Here is a 23,126-nt window from a genome sequence, read left to right on the forward strand (position 1 = left end):
GAATCTTACCGGTCATGAACGATATCGTCCACAACAAATCCTTGCATCAACAAACAACAATCATCCTCAGTTCATGATTTGGCTCGTGTGGGCTCTCACATCAGAAGTTAAATTTCCGGAGGATAATAAGTTTATAATCGATATTCATATAGACGGGTAAGAAGAAGGTTGTCCAACAGGGAATTGCTACATTAGTACAGGGAATTTGCCGTATGAGATCACGGCACCATGGCACATACACACATTAATCAACATCGCTTGGAATCTCTCTTCTGAGCTACACGGAGCTACAAGATGTCTACAACTCGGGGTGAGGGGAGGAAAGATCGGGTGACACAAGCCCTAGTGGCAGGGCCGAAGCCATTGGAAGGAGTCGCACTCCCCTCGAATTGGGGAGAGTGGAGGAAGCAGCAGTGGTCCACCGGTGTTCTACCCTCTGTACACGCCGGAGGGGTCGGCATTCTGGACAATCCACGGGTGCTCAAGGACTTTGTGGAGTGGGAGCCGGTGTGCGGAATTCTTTACGAGCATCTGCACAGAAAATATTGTGAGAAACTGGCGAGGTTCTGAATCTGAACACAACCATTTTGTGGTCGCCATCGAGATATGTAAAAAGTTGAGACAGAAACTTCTTACCTGAGAAATTAGGTCCTTGGCAGCAGGCGACACGAACGGTTTCAATGGGAACTTCAGGTCGACCTTCACTATCCTGTATCCATGTAAATATGACAGAATCAGAAACAGCAGTTGCTCCAAGTTGCAAACGTGTCAAGGACTAGTATGCTACAAAAATGCTTTGATCAATTAATTCATGGAGTTCTGCAGAACTGCTGATGATATATACTCCCTCCATCCCAAATTATAGGTTGTTTTGGCTTTTGTAGATTCATAGACTTTGTTATGCACTTAGATATACCATATGTCTAGATGCATAATGATATCTATGCATCTAAAAAAGCCAAAACAACCTATAAATTGGGACGGAGGGAGTAGAAGAAATCATGGATCTTAAAAGCATGTGGAGCTGTTGTGATCTCTCTTTGGTACATGAGCATTTAAGTGTAACTTCAAATTTTACTTTCCAACAGGGAACATCTGTTAAGGTGGCAAAGTTGATACCAATTATATAAGTTTATTTACCATAAGTCAGAAGAAATAATCAGGAACACTGGATTACGGGAGAAGCACATATGGACAAGTTAGTGAGAAAATCACTGCATACTTCGATTCAGAGTTGTGGAGTTACCTTCGATATGTCTCTGAATGCTCTTTCGCTTCAAAAGGTGGGACCCCATAAAGAAACTCATAGCACAGTATACCCAAGCTCCAGATGTCAACATGATAATCATGCTCTGTCTTCTCAACTGAACAAACCAGAACAGGTTTTCAGAGCCAAGGAAATCAAGCTAGGCCACTAAAAACCATGACTCAGTTGATAAATGTTTTATGGGTGGCCAGAGGGCCAGCCCGTCTACCCTTCACGTAGAGAGATAAGGAATAAAAGCAAGCAAATGGTTAGCAAAAGTACCCATTTCAGGCGGAAGGTAGTCTAGTGTTCCACACATTGTCCTCCTTCGGTTGAAGGTGTGGACGGACCAGCCGAAGTCTGCAATTTTTAGCTCGCCCTGCTCAATGGAAACATACAACAACTTAAGTATCCATAAGCATACATCTCATATCAGTAGGACCAATAAAACAAAATGTAATTACCTGGACTCCAATCAAAAGGTTCTCTGGTTTAATGTCCCTATGGATGACATGCTTCCCGTGTAGGTAGATCAAAGCTCTCGCGAGGGACGCGATGTACTATAAAAATAGTTATCTCCATTACTACTTCATTGAAGTAAAAAAGGGCTGCAGATAAATTCACCATGTATATATGTGGAGCATCAACTTACAGTTGCTGACCGTCTCTCTGAGAAGTGTTTGCACCTCGTCAACTCCTTGTACAGCTCTCCCTTGGCAGCATATTCCAAGATGAGATACACTCTAGTCTGCCAATTCAGTATGACACACAAATGATGGTCAATCTGGCATATACATGCAGCGATGGGTAATTCCATATTAGAACTGTAAATGTTTTTACCTGATCATAGAAGTATCCATACAGGCGAAGAATGTTTGGGTGACGGAGATGAGACTGTATCTCAACCTCACGCCGCAGCTGATGTTCCACTTGGGACTGTTTGAGTTGGCTCTTAAAAAGAACTTTCAAAGCTACGATCTGGTTGCTCTGTTTCCATGAAAAAAAAGTAGTGTAAGCCCCTAGCTGCTCACTAGGATGATCAACCAAAGCACATAAATGGGTAGAGCATACTAAAGTACACATTTCCAGTGTTCACTTTCGACATGTTAGCTGTTGGCAAATTAAGGGCCATTAATTTCCACAGTACTTATGGTTTCTCCCGTCTCGAAGGAAAAAACACACGCGACATAATGAAAAGTTGTATTAACCATGTTTGCTAGATTTATATTTTATTACACAGCATCAGAATTTCTACTGCAAAGTATTACATATAAAACTCATGATGGCAAATATTATGTTTCTGAACATGTTAATACTAAGCTGATCAACTCACAGAAATCTCAGTGCAGTAAATCATTTGCTTAATTCAGATACTAGATTACAGTGCCAATTGAACAGAAGAAAACTTAAGCATCTTATTTACCCTCTTTTCTCTGGCCAGGTAGACATGTCCGAACTTGCCCCTCCCAAGTGGTTTGCCAACCTCAAAATCAGACAGAACCCACCTCTTCTCCTCATTAGCGTGGGCTGAAGCCTGCAAAAGGAAACAAAAGGCAATGTTATCCTTCCTGCACTGCAGCCTGCAGGAGTTTCAGATACAACGCTAGCAACCACTATCACAGATTCACGGTACTCAGGAGGGCGCAGATTTTAAACTAGCAAACCATCAGTAGAAGCTGAAATAATCATGAATCCTCGTTTGCGAAATCGCGCAAATGGAATGAAACTTTGGGACAACCGGACCAACTGACCAGGAACAAAATGAAGCGGAGAAATTCTAACCTAAGGTTCCCATGGACCTCAAACATACATGGCCAAAAACTAGCGGTTTATTCACTTCATTGACGCTGTAACCAACCAAGCACAGGGGCGGGGGGGCAAACGCTTGCACGAATGGAAGTCAAACCCTAACCATCACTCCGCAAAAGGAATTAAAAAAAATGGACTAGTAGACAGCTAATAAAAGCAACGATAGCTTAATATAAGCATCCCACTGAATACTACACCCAGGAAGATAAGAAAAGTCTCCTTGACCCTGTCGCGTCCACAGCCTCCAGCACCCACAAAAGGGGGGAAAAGAGAGACGGAAAATCCCCCACAGATTTGACGGAACGGGGATTAAATCCCCACCGATTTGACCACGAACACGACGATAATCGACCATCCCAAGCTACCAGCACGCGAATCGATCGCTCGCCGAACCCCACGAATCGACCCACCCACCACGCGACGAGACGCCCCCGAATCATCCCACGACAACCGCAGCGGGATCCGACCAGGGAGGGAGGGGATGGGGGGAGGAGGCGGAGCGGCGTACCTTGTCCTCGCTGCCGCGCGACTCGGTGGCGATCGCCATGGCTGGGGTAGCGGAGCGGGCTGAGGCCGGAGGGGGAGGGGAGCGCCGAGGCGAGTTTGGAATTTGGGTGCGATCTGGGTGGATGTGGGGGAACTCGGACACGGGGGCTTTTAAGATTTGGGCGGAGAACGCAACGGTCGAATCCTTGGGTCGCCTACTCGCCTTGCTGCCTTGCTGGCTGCTGTACTGGCTGCCCGTGCCGCTCACGTGCGGGGCCGCGAGCCGTTTCGAGGTAGGTTGAGATGGAGTTGGACCGGGCTTCCAGGCTGGCCGCCGAATTGGATTATGGGCTTGCGCGACTGCTGTATTGACATTTTTAGGCCCTGTTGAAAAGAGTAAGCTGGGCCGTTACGTTTCCTGGTCAAGGGATTTTGGGTCCACATGGTATCGTGATGGGATTTGTGGAATTAACTCTGAAGAGATGTAAGCATATGCCTTCTCTGTTGATGGATAGTGAAACTTACCAGGTATTTGACTCCTCAAGCTTTCTTAAGTTTTAATACACGTATATACAACCTATTATTTGTACAACTCATTTACGACCAGAAGACATAATTGCTTACGTTAGTATCGAGTCACTTCTACTAGTGACAAAAAAAACTTGTTTATTACTAGTAGGTTGTAAGTGAAGCATTTCCCTTACCTCTCACCATTACTTCTCTGAGACACAAATTCAATCATTGGCTCAAGTCATCGTTGAGAAAACTACACCACACTCACACAAGTGGAACAAGCTAGCCGAGCTGATGACGCTTCAGAAAGCAACACACCATATCGTTAGCATGTAAACTACACCTACACTGATGCATCCATCCAGCATCATCCGGAAAAACAGTATAAACACACGCATTAACAAAGCTCAACTTGTGTGCGTCCTGTACTGCACTGTATACACTATAGAAGCAGGCCTAGAATCTGTGCAAATATAGTAGTAGCATGTTGCACGCCGCGAGACGCTACTGACCGATCCACCAGTTATCCCGGCACATAATGACACCGCAAAATGGATCCGGCGATCGGATTAAGAAATCTGGCCCTCGCGTCTTATCATTTCCGGATCGGAGGCCAAGTCAGACGGCAAGCAGCAGGCTCCGGCTGACTTAAATCTATTCTACAGGACAAGTACGGGCAAACGGAGCTCCTTGTCGGCTTGGAAGAACGTTCCAGATCACCGACATCATTGACTTGATTAACGTCTTCGTTTTCAGCTTCTTATGAACAGATTTTTACCGAATCGAAACAAAAATAAAAGACAAAGAAAGAGAAATTTTTGCGACAGCTGTATTGTTAATTTGTGAAAAAATAGGGGTCACAATCAGCTTGATTAAAAGCCCCTCCCCGTTACTCGCACGCCCACAACCCACGCGAAAAGGGGACGCGTGGCGCTCAGCCGTGGCTTTGGCTTTTTTTGCAAAAAAACCTTCAGATTCTAAGAATTGCAATGAAGTCCAGCTCATACAGCCCGCGCAGTAACCGCATTCGAATTTTTTTTGTATAGAGCCTCGAATTAAAATTTATGTCGACACGAAGAACGAAAAAATTGATGATGATGTCATTTTCATGTATACCCCGCGCGAGGCACTTTTCAGAAATCCCCTCCCACAGCCTCGAATCCTAACTTCCCCTCCTTGCTCTCCGCCACTACCTCCTCTCCCCTTCTCCCTCTCCACCTACCTCCGCCGCCCCTCCTTGCTCTCCACTTCCGCCGCCCCGCCTGTTGCTCCACCGCCGCAGCCACCCCGCCCGCTTCCGCGGGATCCAGATCCAGCACGGGGTGCGGCTCGAAGTGGGAGCGACGGTGGCTGACACCTCACCGCAGGCCGGGGCTGCTCCCCGCGTTGGAGCTGTTGCGCGATGGCCGGCTACGAGCGGCGGACCCTCGGCGTCACCATCCAAGCAGGCGCACCTCGAGGCCATGCTCCGGCTGCTCACTGCAGACGAGGTCCGGATCCAGGTGTACCAAGTCTCGATTCGGGGCTATGCCCGCATGCGCCGCACCGTCTGCAAAGCCCACGCTGAGGTCCTCCCTTCCTTTTCCCCCTCCCTTCCTCTCTTCCATTCTCATCCACACACTCATACCTCAGATCTTCCGCATGGGGCATGGGGTGGGGGGACGGCCGGCCCCGATGCTGCGGTGGCCTGGCAGCTCAGCCTCAGCGCGGCACGGGCCTAGCGCAGATTGCTGCGGCCCCGGTGGTGCGGTATGTCGGGGTAGGGGCCAGCCAGCACCGGCACGGCGGGCAGGCTAGGCCAGCGGGGACGCATCGCGGCAGGCTGGTCCTACCCCTCGAGACCCCTTCTTCCTGGCAACAATTAGATCGATGGCGACGCGAGGACGAGCGGCGGCATGGTGTGGGTCCGCATAGTGTCGCGGAGATGAGAGGCAGCTGCAGTGGGGGCTTCTTCTACGCTTGGCTCCTTGCCCCAAGCTCCCCCTCGCAGCTTCTCTTCTTGTGCCGCCCGGGATGCCTCCCCAAGTTAGGAAGCACGACATGGCGGCACTGGCGTGTGAGGCCCATGAGGTCTGGCGCCAGAGAGGCTTCACAGAGGCGTGCGCTGGTGCTTGTTGCAGGCCACGGGCCTAGAGCAGCGGCCTGTAGGGAAAAAGCTTGAAGCGTCAAGCAGCGGCGAATAGGAGCGAGCAACTAAAGCAATATATGCAAATCGATAGATGTAATTCCCAAATTCTATATTACTCTTGATTAAGGGTCCAATATTATCATGTATTGCATTAATCTATTACTCTGATTAGTGGTCCAATTTTATCAAGCATCAAAATGGATTCAAGTCTTATCCAATCAATACAGTAAGGCTCTAAGTAGACAAACAACTGTCCATGGTTACTTTGTTTGGTAGTTTAAAAAACATATGCTTTCAACAAATGTGCCAAATTAGATAGCTTAATTCATGGGACAAACCTTATATGTGCGCATTTATTTGTAAGGCCCTGTCTGGCGTCGCATTTGAGCACCGGGTCCTTCCCTGGATGCATAGGTGCTACCGGCTTCCTTCGTGGCTGCAATCGCCCTCTGCTTTACCTCCTCCCCGTGATGGAAAGGTTGAGGTATTGTAGTTATTTCCTTGAATTTTACTGATGTTCCTTTCTGTTTTCCTGATCGGTGTATATCTTGGATAGTCCACTGGAAACTGCTGATAGTAATCTATCAACTATATTTTTGTCACCAACCTATGTGGCTAACATGTTTGCATTTAGAAATAGCATCAAGTTATCATGATGACATAATTTGGAAAAAAACAACTCTCCACTACTTGCTTGCTAAAGCTCCTATTTTTATTTCTAATATCTGATTTTTAGCGATGCCTCAATTTTAGGAAACTTGTTATGCTTATTGTTTCGGTCATATTCCCAAGAAACATGCTATGGAGAAATTAATAAGATGCAAAAATATCAGAAATCTCAATCTCCATTCACAAATGCATTTTATAAAAAGCTATGAACAAAATAATCTGTGCAAACTCACAGAATGGCATTATTCATAATAAAGGAAATCATCAGTTAGGTTGTTCATAGAAATGATAGTTTGTTATGGCAATCGTGATCTGTGTTGGTGAGAATGGAATTATTGATGGTCAAGGCAGTGTCTGGTGGAATATGTGGAAGAAAGGTACACTGCCCTACACAAGGCCTCACCTCGTCTCCAACGTCATCTTCCAGGATTTGCTTATGTCAGTGAGTTTAGTCTAGAATCCTAGAAAGAATTACCAGACTACTCACGAATTAAGCAAAGATGCTACACCTGCATCTTGCTACCATTTTTCAGGGATTTCAGAGTCTGCTTAGTTCATTTTGGCTACAAAGTTGCTTTGAGCCTCCCTGCTTATTTGTCGCAACTATTTCTACAATCTACAATCACGTACTTGTGGTCCAAAATATACTTTTATTGTTTGTCCCAACATAGAAATAAATGTTGGATCATCCTTCATGCGTGTGCAGCAATAATGTTGCAGCAACGTGTCTCCTTCCCAAACCAAACCAAATGTGTCTCTTTAAGTAGAAAATAGATTGATTAGTGTTTGATGATTCTTGCTTTTCCCAAAATAATAAAACTATCGAAGTACTTCTTCTTGAATTTCCAGGTTATTTCACTTGCTTTGTCCTATCTAATTTTTTAGCTTCATATGACTGTGCTTGAAAATGCAGATCAGTAGGGTGCCTATCATTGGTATCACTTTGTTTGTGAATGCCTTGGTACTTTAGACATGTTTTAAAAACTGAGCTAAAGGTTTTTTTAATCTACACACTCCTCAATACCTCATGAATTGTGTGCTAACTCTTATTTCAATTTTTTGTGACAGTAGTTTTTCTGCCCATCCAATCAAGTATGAGTTGTGTCTCCTGATTGAGCTGCAATCAAAGTACAGAATAGGTCTTCAAGGAAGAGTTCATGTTGTGTTTCTGCTTGTTTGTTAAGCTATGATTGTTTCACACAACATTTTGTGAGATCTGAATTTCATGCAGCTGCCAGGAATGGCAAATTTATATGTATTTTGTACTCAACTTTCTAAATTACAGATATTAATGGTCCAAATTGTATATATTAATCTGATTTGATTGCTTATTGAGGACCAATGGTGGTCACCCTTGGATGATGAGTAATTGACAATGTTGTGTGGAATGATGTTGCTCTTGGCTTGTGGTGTGTAGGTGTAAGGTGCGACATGGCAGTCGACGGCGTGCGGTGAAGGTCAAGCAAAAGGTTCATGTCGATGGACCAAGGGTAGTGAAGGGTGAACACGAGTAGGCTTGGACCGAGGGACCCGAGGAGTCCAAGCGGAGTCATGGGCGATCCACAAGGTGCATAGAAAAGCAAGAGAACATGACGGGATGGAGATGACGTCGGTTGAGTCAAGCGGCACAGAGGCGTCATAAGCTTGGTGGAGGCCGGACACGCGTCGACATCAAGAAGGTCGCGTGGCGGCCAAGCAGAGATGGACGTTTTGGGTGGTTTGGGCCTCAAAACTGGGGGCAAGCTCAGTGCGGTCAGAGCTTCGAGAAGGAGGGCGCGTGGCGCCATCACGAAGCTTACGTCTACAAAAATCTGGATAATTTTGCCCCTACGGGGGTATGTATCCTAGTTGTAGCTGTAGGGGTATTTTAGTCTTTAGCCATGGACCATATAGCCAACAAGATGGCTGCTTGAGAGAGTCAGTTCTTGGAGTTTTTGTTTTTCCTTCTCGTTAGACTATACATGGGCTTCATATGAAATCAAGAGTGGGAGGATGAGGGTGGTTTCCTAGCCTTGTATCAAGATTTTGATTTGTTTGCTTAATCCATGTCCTGGTTGCTTAGTCTCCCCTCCTGTTCTTGAAAGATTTTTTCTTTTTCTGCATTTTCGGGTGAATTTTGGGGGAATTTCCATTCGTCGGATTCGAGTGCAAGTTGAGGAAATTTTCCTTCGGGGAATTCATGCTGGAGCATTAGTGAGATTGCCTGTGGTAATTTCCTAGCAAATTCCTCCCTCAAATCTCTCGAATTTGATGTTTTGTTTAGTCTGGTTCTTTTCTTAGAGTTCTTTATTTTTCCCTGAATCGATGCAGAGTTTCTGATCTTTTAGGAGGCTTCTTTTTGGATCTGTTCATTTGTGTGGAGAGGAGCTTGCGTCTTGAAACTTTTCTGAATTGGAGTTGTGCAGGTCAAATTCTAAGAAACTGAAGGGGAGCTCGGGCTTCTGTTCTTGGTTTACTAGACTCTGATTTTTCAACCATTTGCTCCACGGCTTCTTGCGTTGGTTTTTGCTCTCAGCTGCAGCTACAGAATTTAATTCTCACTGTTTTGATCTCCTATTGCAGCTTGTGCTCTTCTCAGTTGTTTAATTCATGCAGTTCAACGACGCATGCCAACAATGCTTTGGACATCAGGTTGCTAGTGTCATTTTCAAGCTAAAGTAAGCAATCATTGCTTTGTGCTCTTTTAGCTACTAGATGGATTTCTTGCGTCATTGAACATTTAACTCACTGTCTTAACTATTTGCTTGTCTATCTAGATGAACAACTAGCTATTCTCTACATGTCAAGTGAACTTAAAGTATGAGCCTTTTAATTGTCAGATCACTCACTTGTTTTGATTAGTAGCTGTGCAATTTAGTAGCTCATGTGGCTTTATCATCTGCTAAAGAAAGTTTGACAGTGGTTAACTGAGTTTATCTGTTTGCAAGGAAATAGCCTGTGTGTCTTGCAGTTTGCTCTAGCTGACAGTTTACTTACTCTCCAGTTATACTTATTGCTTTGGCTTGATCACTAGGACTGTGCTACTATGTTCTTAATTTTGGATTAGGCATAGTAGTATAGTAGCTTAGTACAAGTTTGTGCCTGGTTGTTAACTTATGTTTTGCTTCCGCATCGCTTTGAATTGTTTTCCTTAATCGTTCCTAGGGCTAGCATATCACAAGTTGAGATGCGTAGCCTTGGCGATTAAAAGAGAGGTGTGTTGGGTTGTAATTGGAACATATGCCTTGCTTTCAGAGAGAATTTTAAATGCTCCCATTCACCCCCTATGATCGCCCATTCCAGTCCTTCAATTGGTATCAGAGCCGGCTAAGGTTCTCAATACCCTAATCGGTTTCGAGATCCAATATGGCAACCACTAAGCATTCTTCCTCAACCGCGCCTCCCTACTTTGATGGGTCTGTTTATCGATATTGGAAAACTCACATAGGAGCCCATCTCGATAGTAGAGGAGCATTGGTTTAGGAAATCACTCAGGATGGTAACTACGTGATCCCTGCCACTCGTTGAACTCAAGAAGCAACAGATGAATATCACGGCAACAACAAGGCGGTGGATATTCTGCTTGCGCGTCTGTGTCGTGCTGAGTTTGATCATGTCGAGAATCTATCTTTGGCTCATGAGATTTGATCCCGCCTTCAGAGTTTCCATATAAAATTCAAGATTGAAGGATATGAGACTAAGTTAAATGAGGCTTAAGCACATTCTAGCCGCATGACAGTTTTTGGGTACCTTTGAAGATTCAACCAGATGAAATACTCAAGAGCACCAAAACTAGTTGGTAAAGTCTGCAAAAGTACTTAGAACTGCTGCATTTGACTAAAAAGTACTCGGAGGCTTGTCGTACATACATCTATGGGCTCACCAGAAAGTTTGGACAGTATTAAATATAGGGCTGGACACCGAGACGCATCTGACATGAACAACATGGCACAGGACAGTGTAGTCTACATAGAAAGATTGTAAATAGTCGAGGATTAGAAAAGTACTCATTGTAGTAAGAGTAGAACACCTCTACTCTTATCCGACTAGTATTCTTGTAACCAACCGACCTGTAACCCTGCCCCTAGCAATATAAGGCGAGATAGATGTTGGAGGTATGCCCTAGAGGCAAATATAGAGATGATGATATTCCATTTGTATCCATGTTTTATATTGTGTTCCTTGAATATCCATTAAAGGCTACTTGAATTGATTTGCAAGTATGTGAATTGTATGTGAAACTCTTTACTTGTATGGTTATTCTAAAGTTGTCCCTAGTCGGAGTTCATGTGAGGACACATATGAATATTAGATCAGTACATATATTAGTTGATGACTATGTTTCACAAGTCATGGACATGGAGATGTCAAACTAATAATGTAGGCGTATGTGGAGACATATGCTAGGACTGGCCCAACACGAGAAGTAGTTCTCTCTTTACACAACATGTACGCTTTGTGCTTAGACCTGAGATTGTCGCATGTACTGAAGATGTGGATCGTCTTACTTAGGGGCTATCAAACGCTACACCATAACAGGGTAGGTAAAAAGGTAGCTTTCGGGTTTGTCAAGAAGCATGCTCTGAGGCATGGTCAATCAAGTTGGGATTTGCCCCTCTCTGATTGAGAGTGATATCTCTGGACACCTCGAGTGATCGGATCCGAAAATGCATGGCCATGCTACGTACGGTTGAGAGTTAACCTACAAAGGAATTCGGAATCACAGGATCGAGAAAGAGCGGTCGGCTTGAAGCTAGAAAAAATATCGTAAGGCAAAGGGAATAGCATGTACGTGATGTTGTGACAGTTCGTCTGATATGATCTTCGTGTGCGTATAGGAGTTGGCACATCTTGCTAGAGGCCGCTACCGACTATTGGGCCGAGTAGGAGTACTCTGGCCATGTCTATATGTATCCGAACCCATAGGGTCACACACTTAAGGGGCTGGAAGCCCAATTCGGATCAGGTTTAGAAGTAATAATGTGCCTCGGACCCAGAGGTGCATCAGGAACCTCCATAAATAGAGGGGTGGGGCGCCCTAGGGTTTGATCCCTTTGGCTAAAAACACATCTGTCGCGCCTCCCATGCCCTCGCCCTGTTGCAACTCGCAGACCTAGCAGTCCGGCTTGCGACGCTTCCTCCCTGCACGTGTGGATACCTTGGGGGTGTTGCACCTGCAGCACTTGGACGAGCTGTCGACGAGCCACCGACGAGCCACGATGAGCCACGACGAGCCGCGGCACGAGGACGACCTTGCTGCACGTGGACGAGCTGCTGAGGAGCTCCTCGACATCGACGTGATCGACTACGTGTTCGACTACGCTGGTCAAGTTCGCTGCCCCGACGCGATTCTACATCTTTTGAACTAGTGCGTCGAGTGGTAATCCCGTGATCCATATACGACAGTTTTCCTGGTTTACGCGGTAGAAAAATTTTGTTTTGTGCTAGCGTAGCCTACCTCGTATCCCAACAATAGGGACTCCCTCCAAAGAAATTCAATCCAACCAACACACAGGACATAGGGTATTACGCAATCTAGCAGTCAGAACCTGTCTAAATCGTGTGTCTATATTTACCTTCGAGTTCCTAATCACAACGAGCCTCACTAACCAAAACACTACCTCGGGCACCCCCCTCGATAGGTTACCGTGTTTAAACACCAACAAGCGGAGCACAACTTGGCGTGCTTCTGTGGCTCACCGGCTCCCAGGCTCGGGGGCTGGGCACCACAGACAACTCGACGTGCCACCCGCTGTTCGGCCGACCTAGGTTGGGCGGAGGGCGACTTGGCGTGCCTCCTTGGCTCCTCCAGTCCTTGCGCTTGGGGGCTGGGTGCCTATTTCAGGTCGGCGTGCCTCCTTGGCTCCACCAGTCCTCGCACTCGAGGGCTGAGCACCTACTTCAGGTCGGCGTGCCTCCTTGGCTCTGCCAGTCCTCGCGCTCGGGGTGTGGACGCCTAGTTCAGGTCGGCGTGCTTCTTGGGCTCTGCTAGTCCTCGCGCTCGAGGGCTGGAGGCCTACTTTAGATCAGCGTGCCTCCTCGGCTCCGCCAGTCCTCGCGCTCGGGGGCTGGAGGCCTACTTCAGGTCGGCGTGCCTCCTCGGCTCTGCCAGTCCTTGCACTCGGTGGCTAGGATGCCTACTTCAGGTCGGCGTACCTCCACGACTCCGCCAGTCCTCACCCTCGGGAACTGGGCGCCTATTACAAGTCAGCATGCCTCTACGGCTTCTCCAGTCCTCGCACTCGGGGCCTGGACGCTATATTTGGACCCCTTTTACGATGGAAACAATACATCAGGTTTTGACCATCAGACCAATTACTTTAATCGCTTCTATGCTCGGGGGCTACTCCATATGGAGTGCGTCTTACAACGCCCTCCATGTGCTTTCCTTCAATCTACAGGATGCCAGACATCTCGGACCTCTACAGTCGCATAGCCATGCGGATTTGGTCATACGCCTGTGGAAGTTTCAATTTTTCTTCCTTTTTTGAGCACTGCGCAGCCTCTCCATCATTATGACGACACCACAACTTTAGCCAAGTACATTACAAGCTTCATTGTGCATCCATTAGGTTCCTGTTCGACTCCACATCGCTCAAGGGCTTGAGGGATAAGGGTACCCATGGGTCCCCACCAACCAAGATCGGGCGCACGGATTCTGCCAGGATATCACGGAATACTTGTTGTTAATCAACTCAGATTGCTTTCCATGTAACAACCGACTAGGATTACATCTCATCCGATTGTAACCCTAGGTCGTCGACCTATATAAGGCGGCCGGGGACGCCCCCCCCCCCCCTCCCCCCTCCCCCCCTGAGGGTACATCAACTCTCCACATACCATACCAACAATACAACCCACCAGAACAAAGAACGTAGGGTATTACTCTCCGGATGCCCGAACTTGTCTAAATCTTGTGCTCCTATGTTACTATTCGAGTTCTTGATTTTACGATCTCCCCCGCCTACAAATCTACCACCTAGATAACCCCCTGGTGGATTGCCGGTCACCAAATCCGACAAGGATCATAAGGTACCTTTGTTTCATGCCTGAGTATGGTTTCTGGTACTCTGCCTCCTCCACACTTACACTTCACAGTTATTCCGATGTGCATTTCGTTGGGTGTCGGTTGGATCGCAAGTCTACTTCTGATACTTGTCAGTTTCTTTATTCTTCCTTGGTTTCTTGGTCTTCCCGCAAATAGTCCAGTGTTGCCCAATCTACCACTGAAGTCGAGTACGTTGCCGCTACTAGCTGCTGCTCCCAGCTGTTGTGGATGATCTCTACTTTGAGAGACTTTGGGTTAAGTTTTTCTCATGCACCCCTCCTGTGTAATAGTACGAGTGATATCAGTGTAGCCAAGAATCCTGTTCTCCACTCAAAAACCAAACACATAGATGTGAGATACCATTTTCTGAGAGATCAGATTGAGAAAGGAGACATTGACCTTGGTCACGTTGCTACCCAAAACCAACTTGCTGATATTTTTACCAAACCCTTGGATCAAGCAAATTTTGCTCGTTTGCGGGGGGAGATTGGTGTGTGTTTTCCGTTCTAAGTTGGGTTTTGGAGGTTCTCTTGTATTATACTTGTATCATGCTTGTGTATATACCATGGTAGGCTAGCCATCTTTTCATATTAGCGTATATGATTCTCATATATATCATGTCATGCTAGCTTTGTAATAAATCATGGTGGATGATCCGCGTGAACATCATGTCATGCTTTACCTTAGACTTCACATTGGGTATGGCTTGTTGTTCATTTGGTATCATTTTAGCTTAGTTCCTTAGCATCTGTATCATGTTGCTTTTGTATCATATTGCACTAGATGAGCTTCTCCTATATACACTGAGTACTCTCTTATGCTACTTGCGAGTTATTACTTTGGTTGGTGATCATGTAGCAATGTGCAATTATGCTCTTGATGACATTGTCTAATAAACATGATGAGATAATTATTTTTGAATCCCATGCTAATTTTAAGTTATGAACTTGACATGCTTATCACCCATGAGTAGTTGCTTGGTTATGCATTGTTCTTGCTTGAATGCTAGTTTCATGTTTAGCTTTTGCTTGGAATTCATGTTCTTTTCAATTGGGTCAAAGATCAGGTATCGTTGCAAATGTTTAGCCCATGATGCACCCAAGGGGGAGCATGGCTTCTTTGTGCTGCAAAGGCACTTCATGAAACTTGTTTAATGTGAATGATGAAAAATAAAAAAAATTAGTAATTCACCAAGTCTTTGTGCTTAATGTTGATATTCTTACTTGCTTAGTTGTTACAAGATGTCAACTAAAAGAAGTAGTCACTTGGTTTCAACATGCTTTCACATGACTTGTGATGCATATGTGGGTGTTTGCAATGATCTTTTGTTGAGAATATATCTTCCTTGTATGAGCTCTGATGGCCTAGTTTGTTCTTGCTTGAGTGATTCATGGCTAGGTGCTTGCTCATGTGGTGATACTTTTACAAACTACTAAAACTTGATCAAATGCTTCGTCTTTTGTTTATATCATAATATCTCTTGATGGCGATACAATTGCCCTTTATGATCTACCTGCTTATGCATTATCTTACTTGTTGCCTTTATGAGTGCTTTGTGATGTATTTGAGAAGCTTGGTAGATTCTGCACACCATGGCATGCATTTTGTGCTCTCATGCTATACTTGAGTTTGCATTATCAACAAGGGGGAGAGATTCACACAAACTCATTTTGGGGAGAAGATGGTTGCATTCTCTTTTGTGCATGCATTTCTGTGTGGCATGTTTTTAGGGGGGGAGTGCTTGTGCTCAGGAGGAGCTTGTGAGTTGTATGTGCTCTTGTGCTCGTTTGTCGGTCGTGTTGAGCTTTTACCTCTTCTTGAGGAGTCAGTGTTTGGTTTGAGCTTTCGATCTTCACATCATTGGTGTTGAGCCCTTTCTACCTCTTCTTGAGGGATCATGTGGTTTTGTCTTAGTTGTGTCGAGCCGCCGCCCTTGTCTTAGGGGAATGAGACTTCTCATTTTGAGTGATCTTGTGTTTGCCTTTTTCTCTTGGCTTTTGGATCACTTGAATGAGCTTTCTTTTTTTTTCTCTTTCTTTTTTTCTTTTCAGCTATGAATTTATGTTGGGTGTTGTCAATGCACTCATCAAGGGGGAAATTGAGGACCAATGGTGGTCACCCTTGGATGATGAGTGATTGACAACGTTGTGTGGAATGATGTTGCTCTTAGCTTGTGATGTGAAGGTGTAGGATGCGACATAGCGGCCGACGGCGTACGGTGAAGGTCAAGCAAAAGGTTCATGCTGTTGGACCAAGGACGGTGAAGGGTGAACACAAGTAGGCTTAGACCGAGGGTCCCGAGGAGTCCGAGCGGAGTCATGGGCGATCCACATGGTGCACGGAAGAACAAGAGAACATGACGAGATGGAGACGACGTCGGTCGAGTCAAGCGGGACAGAGGCGCCATAGGCTTGGCGGAGGCTGGACACGCGTTGACATCAAGGAGGTCACGTGGCAGCAAGCGGAGATGGACGGTTTGGATGGTTTGGGCCTCAAAACCACCGTACAGGCAGGTTTCCCGGTTTGGACCTCAAAACTGAGGGCGAGCCTGGTGCCACCGGAGCTTCGAGAAGGAGGGCACGTGGCGCCATCACGAACCTTGCGTTGAGGCAAAGCAAAGTCATGAAGGCGGCGTGTCTGTCCAATGCGTCTACAAAAATCTGGATAATTTTGCCCCTACGAGGGTATGTATCCTAGTTGTAGTTATAGGGATATTTTAGTCTTTAGCCATGGACCATATAGGTAACAGGATGGCTGCTTGAGAGAGTCAATTCTTGGAGTTTTTGTTTTTCCTTCTCGTTAGGCTAGACACGGGCTTCATGTGAAATCAAGAGTGGGAGGATGAGGGTGGCTTCCTAGCCTTGTATCAAGATCTTGATTTATTTGCTTAATCCATATCCTGGTTGCTTAGTCTCCCTTCTTGTTCTTAAAAACTTTATTCTTTTTCTGCATTTTTGGTGAATTTTGATGAAATTTCCATACATCGGATTCAAGTGCGTGTTGAGGAAATTTTCCTTCAGGGAATTCATGCTGGAGCATGAGTGAGCTTGCCTGTGGTAATTCCCTAGCGAATTCGTCCCTCAAATCTCTCGAATTTGATGTTTTATTCAGATTGGTTCTTTTCTTAGGGTTCTTTGTTTTTCCCCAAATCGATGCAGAGTTTCTGATCTTTTAGGAGGCTTCTTTTTGGATCTGTTCCTTTGTGTGGAGAGGAGCTTGCAGTTGGAAGCTTTTTTGAATCGGAGTTGTGCAGGTCGAATTCAGAGAAACTAAAGGGGAGCTCGGGCTTTTGTTCTTGGTCTGCTAGACTCTAATTTTTTAACCATTTGCTCCACTGCTTCTTGCGTTGGTTTTTGCTCTCAGCTGCAGCTAGGAAATTTAATTCTCACTGTTTTGATCTCCTGTTGCAGCTTAGTGCAAGTTTGTGCCCGGCTGTTAACTTGTGTTTTGCTTCCGCATCGCTTTAAATTGTTTTCCTTAATCGTTCCTAGGCTAGCATATCACAAGTTGAGATGTGTAGCCTTGGCGATTAAAAGAGATGTGTGTTGGGTTGTATTTGGGACATATCTCTTATTTTTGGAGAGAATTTTAAAGACTCCCATTCACCCCCTATAGTCGTCCATTCCGATCCTTCATTCATTGTACTACCTTCTGAATTATTTGTTTTCCTAGATCTTCTGGAAATAACTCAAGATTAGTAGATGTTAATATGTTAATGAGCTCTATCTTTAGAATTTTATATTAAAATGCTGTAATTTCGTGATGAATTTATCTTGTTGCCTTCTATTTACTTGTGTTTGATTGTTGAAACGGTAGGGCACGTATTGCGCACCGAATGTTCAGATTGACTGAAAGAGGGCGGCAGATTCTTTTCCTTCATTTTTATCCCCCGCCGGCATGGTTGAAGGGAGTTAGGGAGATAGACACGGCGCACATACTATTATTTTTTTATTTATAAACATTCCCTCAAAGTCTATCCTAAGCTGCACCATAAGAATAGGGAAAAGCTAGGTTGCCTGAAGTCTAATGTTCGAATAAAATAAAAGAAAATGTCTACGTTTTATAAAAAGGTACTGACAGTAACACATGACGTGATTTACTTCGACTAACACATAGCGGGTGCAAACAGTTCAACATTGTATAGAGGAAGGAAGTCTAACTTCCAACATTTATGGACAGCTCTTATTAGAGTACAATCAATTTTTTAATCCTCTTCTTTCATCTGCTTTGTGATTCGTGCTCCGACACTCTGCTGCAGAGGTTCACAGGCGGTTACAACTTACAGTTTGGGACCGAGCAAGGCAAGGCCTTGATCTGGTAGAAGTAGAACACTAGGAGGACAAGTCTCTAGAACGCCAAGCTGCAAATCAGGCTCGTCCATGATCATCCCTCTTCTCTTGGTACGGCGATTCTTTGACTTGATCGAAAGCTACATGCATGTCGACGACGTACAATAAGTCGAAGGACAAGGCTCTCAGCTCTCTACCAAAGAAATGTCGCGTCGCTTTCTCGTGCTAGAATATTCAGAGAGCCGGCGTCATGACAAGAGCCCGGGCGGTGGAACCTCGCTGTCGACCCAACAACAAGTCCGGTCAGCCCCTTGCGGAGTTGCAGTCTAGTTTAATTAAGTAATAATACTATGCTAGTAGTAATTCAAAAGGAGGCGCCTCCCTCCTTCTCTTGGCAGTTTTTGTCCTTCCCGTCCGGGCCGTGCGTGATCCATGATCGACGTGACCTGTCTAGCTTAACAGGGTGATGTGTTCGAGTGGATATGATCAGAATGGATATTTGGCCAAGTCGATGAAAGTTTGTTTCATGATTGATGAACTTTGCGTCTTTTCTTTTTGCCGGCTCCGTTTTGAAGTCTCCGAACAAGCTGGGAAAAAAAATGAAGGTTCTTGTTCTGAACAATGGAGTGAAGAATTCAGTAATGCAGGGGCAGGATTCCTGCCGTAGGAAAACTCGAGAGCTCAAATATGAGAACATGACCTTCGTGAGTAACAATTCCCATTTGCTTATGATGCCAGCTGATCGATGCAAACATAACTCCGTGATCGATCACGACAAAGCCTGGTAATTAGGATAAGCCCCTCGTCTCGATCTTGTGTAATCAACCTCATGTGCTTCATGCCTTCGTTCGTCTGTCCCTTTGCACGGACCCCACCCCAATTCATCCGGTTTGTTCTCCGGTGGGCCCATCCCTGTCCCCTCCCCTCCTGATTTCCTGTTTCCCACCTTTTTCGTCCCAAGGAGAGGACAGAGCCTTTCAAAAAAAAAAAAAAGGAGAGGACAGAGGGAGAGACGCCTTGTGATCTTATCATCTCATCATCAGGCAGGAAAAGCGAATCTTCATACCGATGATGAACCGTGATCTTTTAGGCAGGAGCCTAGTCGCACCGTCCGGCCAACATGCAAACTTCGTGCAAAGAACTGGCACGGCCATCGACCGATTCAAAGATGCTATATGTGCATCACAAAATTAAACAAGCACAGCGATAGCAATGATTCCTTTTGCAGCACGGTTCCCAATCGAACAGAAGAGTAGTAGAACAAGATTCGATGCATTGAGGTTCTTCGAGAAAAAGATTCAAATGTAGTGCAGTTCATTTGGTTTCTCCACCACGAGGTATGAACAAAATCTTCTGGTAAGCACGGTTTCCACTTTCCAGATTTCCACAAACACCGGGATTGGGAGAAAGAACACTAGATTTGGGTATGCATATGATGCCTGGCTGGGAAGAAACCGAACATCTCTGCAAGCCATCATTCACAAACTAGACAGTAGAGACCAATTCAGACACAAGGGAAGAGCAAGATTTTTCAATTATACATCAAGGCATCCTAAACCTGACGAGCTGCACTACATTTGATGGACACTTTGCAGAAGCTTATCTCTTCGTTATGTGGACAATTTACTGACGCGATCGATAGTTCAGAGCACAGAAGCTAGTAATCACGAGAACATGTATTTCCACAATTTCGCTAGACCGCGTTTGAAATCTCGAACCACAATGAACAGTTTTCTGTTTCCAGATGGCAACTGAAATTTTTAGAGTTGATCTCATGGCGACAAGGCGCGACTTGCATGCACGCAGCGTCTGATCATCGAAGCAGTGATCCCAAGAACATCACATGCGCATGCTACCGATCCTACCGCTACTGTGGTTTGGAAACCGACGAAGCTATACCAGCGACAAGGTCGGGTCGAGAGGGTAGTAGTAGCCGCCGGGGAGCTGGAGGTGGCCGTCAGCGCCGCCGATGCCGGAGCCCGTGCAGAAGTCCAGCAAGTACGACCCCTCGCCGTCACCCACAGCGCCGTTGTCCGCCGACCAGTTGGACGCCGACGACGCCGCGGAGGCCGAGGTGGAGCCGTCGGCGGCGGCGGCGTCCGCGCTCCCGCCGGCCACGGCGAACGGGTCGTCGTCCCGGAACGCGGTGGGCGCCAGGAAGTCGTCGCAGGTGTACGTCTCGGTCTTCACGGTCGGGATGGCGAGCGACGGGAACAGCGACGACGCGGGTGTCGGGCCCGGCGCCGCGGCCAGCCGCAGGACGGGTGGCGGGGAGCGGGTGGAGACGACGTCGGCGGTGGCGGCGGCTGCGAGGAGGCGCTTCTTGAGCTTGGTGTTCCAGTAGTTCTTGACGTCGTTGTCCGTCCTCCCCTCCAGCTGCGACGCGATCAGCGACCACCTGCTTGCGCGCGCGAGTTGGTCAAAGGCATAGCGTGGCGAGAGACGATCTAGAAGCTCCATTTGCGCCTTGCTCGTCGATCAAGCATAGAGAGAGAGGGAGGTGAGAGGAGGAGCTAGTTCGACTCACTTGCTGCCGAGCTGGGTGTAGAGGGAGACGATGACGGCGTCCTCCTCGTCGGTGAAGCCGCCGTGGCGGATGTCGGGGCGGAGGTAGTTGAGCCAGCGCAGCCTGCAGCTCTTGCCGCACCTCTTGAGCCCTGCAGCAAGCCGGCCGGCATCCACCAATCAAGATTATTATTAGCAGTTGACGCCGCGTGCATGGCGCTATACGCGACAGGATGGGATGGAACAGAAGAAGCTCTCACCGGCTTTCTTAGGCATGGAGATCCAGTTGCCGCCGCTGCCGTGGCGCTGGACGTAGCTGCGCAGCGCCTCGTCCTCCTCCGGCGACCAGGGGCCCCGCTTCACGGCCGCCCTGTCGCAGCACGGCGTCCTCCCCATGGGCACACCACCCCGTCCCACCTCCACCAACCCTCTCTGCGTGCTCCTCCTAGGCCCCTATGCGCAGGAGCAAGAGGAAGAGGACTAGGGAAGAAGAGAGGACAAGCAAGACTAGGAGAGGACTGGCTGGCTGTTGTGCTGGGAGCAGGTAGTACTTGTACCTGTCCTTGCGTTTGCTCGTCTCGTTGCAGCCATCCATTGGCATTGGGTTTGGCCTCCCTCGTTCTCTACTGCAGACTGCAGGAGTGCAGCAGAGTCTTTGAAAAATGGTGGTGTTTGGACAAACAGGGGGGACGGACAGGGGGACAGTGAAAGTGAAGCTGAGAGGGTGTTGGGTTCCCTTTCTTCTTTTTAGCATAGACTAATTAGGAGTATTAAACATAGACTATTTACAAAATCCATTACATAGATGGAGGCTAAACGGCGAGACGAATCTATTAAGCCTAATTAATCCATCATTAACAAATGTTTACTGTAGCAACACATTATCAAATCATGAACTAATTAGGCTTAGAGGGTGTTTGGATACTAGGTGCTAAACTTTAGCAGTGTCACATCGGATATTCGGATGCTAATTAGGAGGATTAAACATGAGCTAATTATAAAACTAATTGCAGAACCCCTATGCTATTTCGCGAGACGAATCTATTAAGCCTAATTAATCCATCATTAGCAAATGGTTACTGTAGCACTACATTGTCAAATCATGGATTAATTAGATTTAATAGATTCGTCTCGCGAATTAGACTCCATCTGTGCAATTAGTTTTGTAATTAACCTATGTTTAATACTCCTAATTAGCATCCAAATATCCGATGTGACATGTGCTCAACTTTAGCACGGGTTATCCAAACACCACTTTAATAGATTGGTCTCGTCGTTTAGCCTCGGGAAGAGAGGGTGTGTCGGGGAAAAGACGTGTGGACTGACCTGATCCTGCAGCGTGGTTTCCCATCTCGAAGATGATTCCGCTTTCTACCCCCTTGTCGGCCTGCCTGGGCAGTTTCTGCCATCTTTCACAGCACCCTTTTTTGCAGTCGCAGGTGCAGCGCGATAAGGTTCAGGATCAACTTTTGGTCGATCGTACGAGTATCACTCACACGATCACGCACACAGCCACAGGGACTCAACAGAACGCCGAGAGCAACAACGGTTCAGTAACCAAATTACTAGCAACAATTCAGGGTCGGCTTTAGTTCAAAAGAAAATCAGGCTCTCTCGGTGGATCAACTTTCAGGTCTTACTCACAGATGATGATCACACAGTGATACAGAGTACTAGCATTCAATCAATCAAACCTTTGCAATTCCCTTTTGTTTTTGTTGGAGGAGGAACTGGTAGGATCTCTAAACCAGTCATCAGGGGAAGATAGTACTATGAAACTGTTCGGGAGGAGATATGGTTAAAGGCAGCGTGGCGCATGCATGTTTGGGGAGACCGTGGCACGGTCCAAGTGCCTGTGGTTTCAGTTTTTGCGCCTCGCCCGGCCGGCAGGCGCAGGCACAGCTAGGCAGAGCGGCAGACGCTGCTGCTCCAAGGCGGAGAGCACCCGGTACTCTATCGACTGTCGTCATCGTACTCTGACCGCCAAGACGTGGGCATATCCTTTCCTTCAGACATGAACACGCACACGCCGCTTCACAACTTGATAGAAACGGTACTGCTGGTTCCAATTCGATCGATTGCCATTTGCATCGTTCTACCCTGCAGCCATGCTACTGCATTGCATAAAGCGGGCTTTCTGCATAGGTGAAGTCTTTATTCATTTATTTATTTTCCTGAGAGTTCATGGCTTCAGGCATCTTTTTGCATGTTCCAGGGAATCATGAGATGGTCCCAACAGAAAGAGCAACTTTTAGCACAAAATCACCACCAGAATCAGCTACTGAGGTGCGGGTGATTTTTTTTTAACAGACAGACCTTTTTTTTATGGGTGATTGTGATTCTTTCAGCTACGGCACCCCGAATGACTACAGCCCTGTAGTTCTGCAGTTTTTGTAACTGTTTGGTTTTGGTGCTCATCATTGCAGGCACCCGCTCATTCGATTTTGCTGTGGA

General features: G+C 46.5%; 2 protein-coding genes across 2 annotated transcripts; both read right to left on the reverse strand.

Annotated features, from left to right (window-relative positions):
• Window positions 1–126: 126 nt before the first annotated feature.
• Window positions 127–3,721, reverse strand: LOC117857532 (serine/threonine-protein kinase Aurora-2). The gene is made up of 9 exons (XM_034740244.2): window positions 3,564–3,721; window positions 2,670–2,780; window positions 2,087–2,233; window positions 1,899–1,994; window positions 1,711–1,806; window positions 1,529–1,625; window positions 1,247–1,364; window positions 637–709; window positions 127–531 (listed from the first exon to the last, which is right to left on the reverse strand). The coding sequence occupies exons 1-9, from the start codon at window positions 3,600–3,602 to the stop codon at window positions 430–432; spliced, it is 879 nt and encodes a 292-aa protein (XP_034596135.1). The 5' UTR covers window positions 3,603–3,721; the 3' UTR covers window positions 127–429.
• A 16,099-nt stretch (window positions 3,722–19,820) lies between these two features.
• LOC117855487 (transcription factor RAX1) lies at window positions 19,821–21,355 on the reverse strand. Its single transcript, XM_034737852.2, has 3 exons — window positions 20,933–21,355; window positions 20,695–20,824; window positions 19,821–20,565 (listed from the first exon to the last, which is right to left on the reverse strand). Exons 1-3 carry the CDS (start codon window positions 21,066–21,068, stop codon window positions 20,061–20,063), a joined length of 771 nt encoding a protein of 256 aa, XP_034593743.1. The 5' UTR covers window positions 21,069–21,355; the 3' UTR covers window positions 19,821–20,060.
• Between the last annotated feature and the right edge of the window lie 1,771 nt (window positions 21,356–23,126).

This window comes from Setaria viridis, chromosome 5, assembly GCF_005286985.2.
Source record: "Setaria viridis chromosome 5, Setaria_viridis_v4.0, whole genome shotgun sequence".
In the NCBI taxonomy this organism is placed as follows: domain Eukaryota; kingdom Viridiplantae; phylum Streptophyta; class Magnoliopsida; order Poales; family Poaceae; genus Setaria; species Setaria viridis.

What these genes read in the sequence shown, in the direction of transcription:
- LOC117857532 (XM_034740244.2), bottom strand. Translation starts at nt 3,602, where the DNA reads ATGGCGATCGCCACCGAGTCGCGCGGCAGCGAGGACAAG. An exon ending in CGCGCGGCAGCGAGGACAAG is followed by an intron (nt 2,781 to 3,563) that starts GTACGCCGCTCC and finishes TTCCTTTTGCAG; the next exon opens with GCTTCAGCCCACGCTAATGA. An exon ending in ATGGATACTTCTATGATCAG is followed by an intron (nt 1,995 to 2,086) that starts GTAAAAACATTT and finishes CTGAATTGGCAG; the next exon opens with ACTAGAGTGTATCTCATCTT.
- LOC117855487 (XM_034737852.2), bottom strand. Translation starts at nt 21,068, where the DNA reads ATGGGGAGGACGCCGTGCTGCGACAGGGCGGCCGTGAAGCGGGGCCCC. An exon ending in CTCCATGCCTAAGAAAGCCG is followed by an intron (nt 20,825 to 20,932) that starts GTGAGAGCTTCT and finishes GGCTTGCTGCAG; the next exon opens with GGCTCAAGAGGTGCGGCAAG. An exon ending in TACACCCAGCTCGGCAGCAA is followed by an intron (nt 20,566 to 20,694) that starts GTGAGTCGAACT and finishes GCGCGCAAGCAG; the next exon opens with GTGGTCGCTGATCGCGTCGC.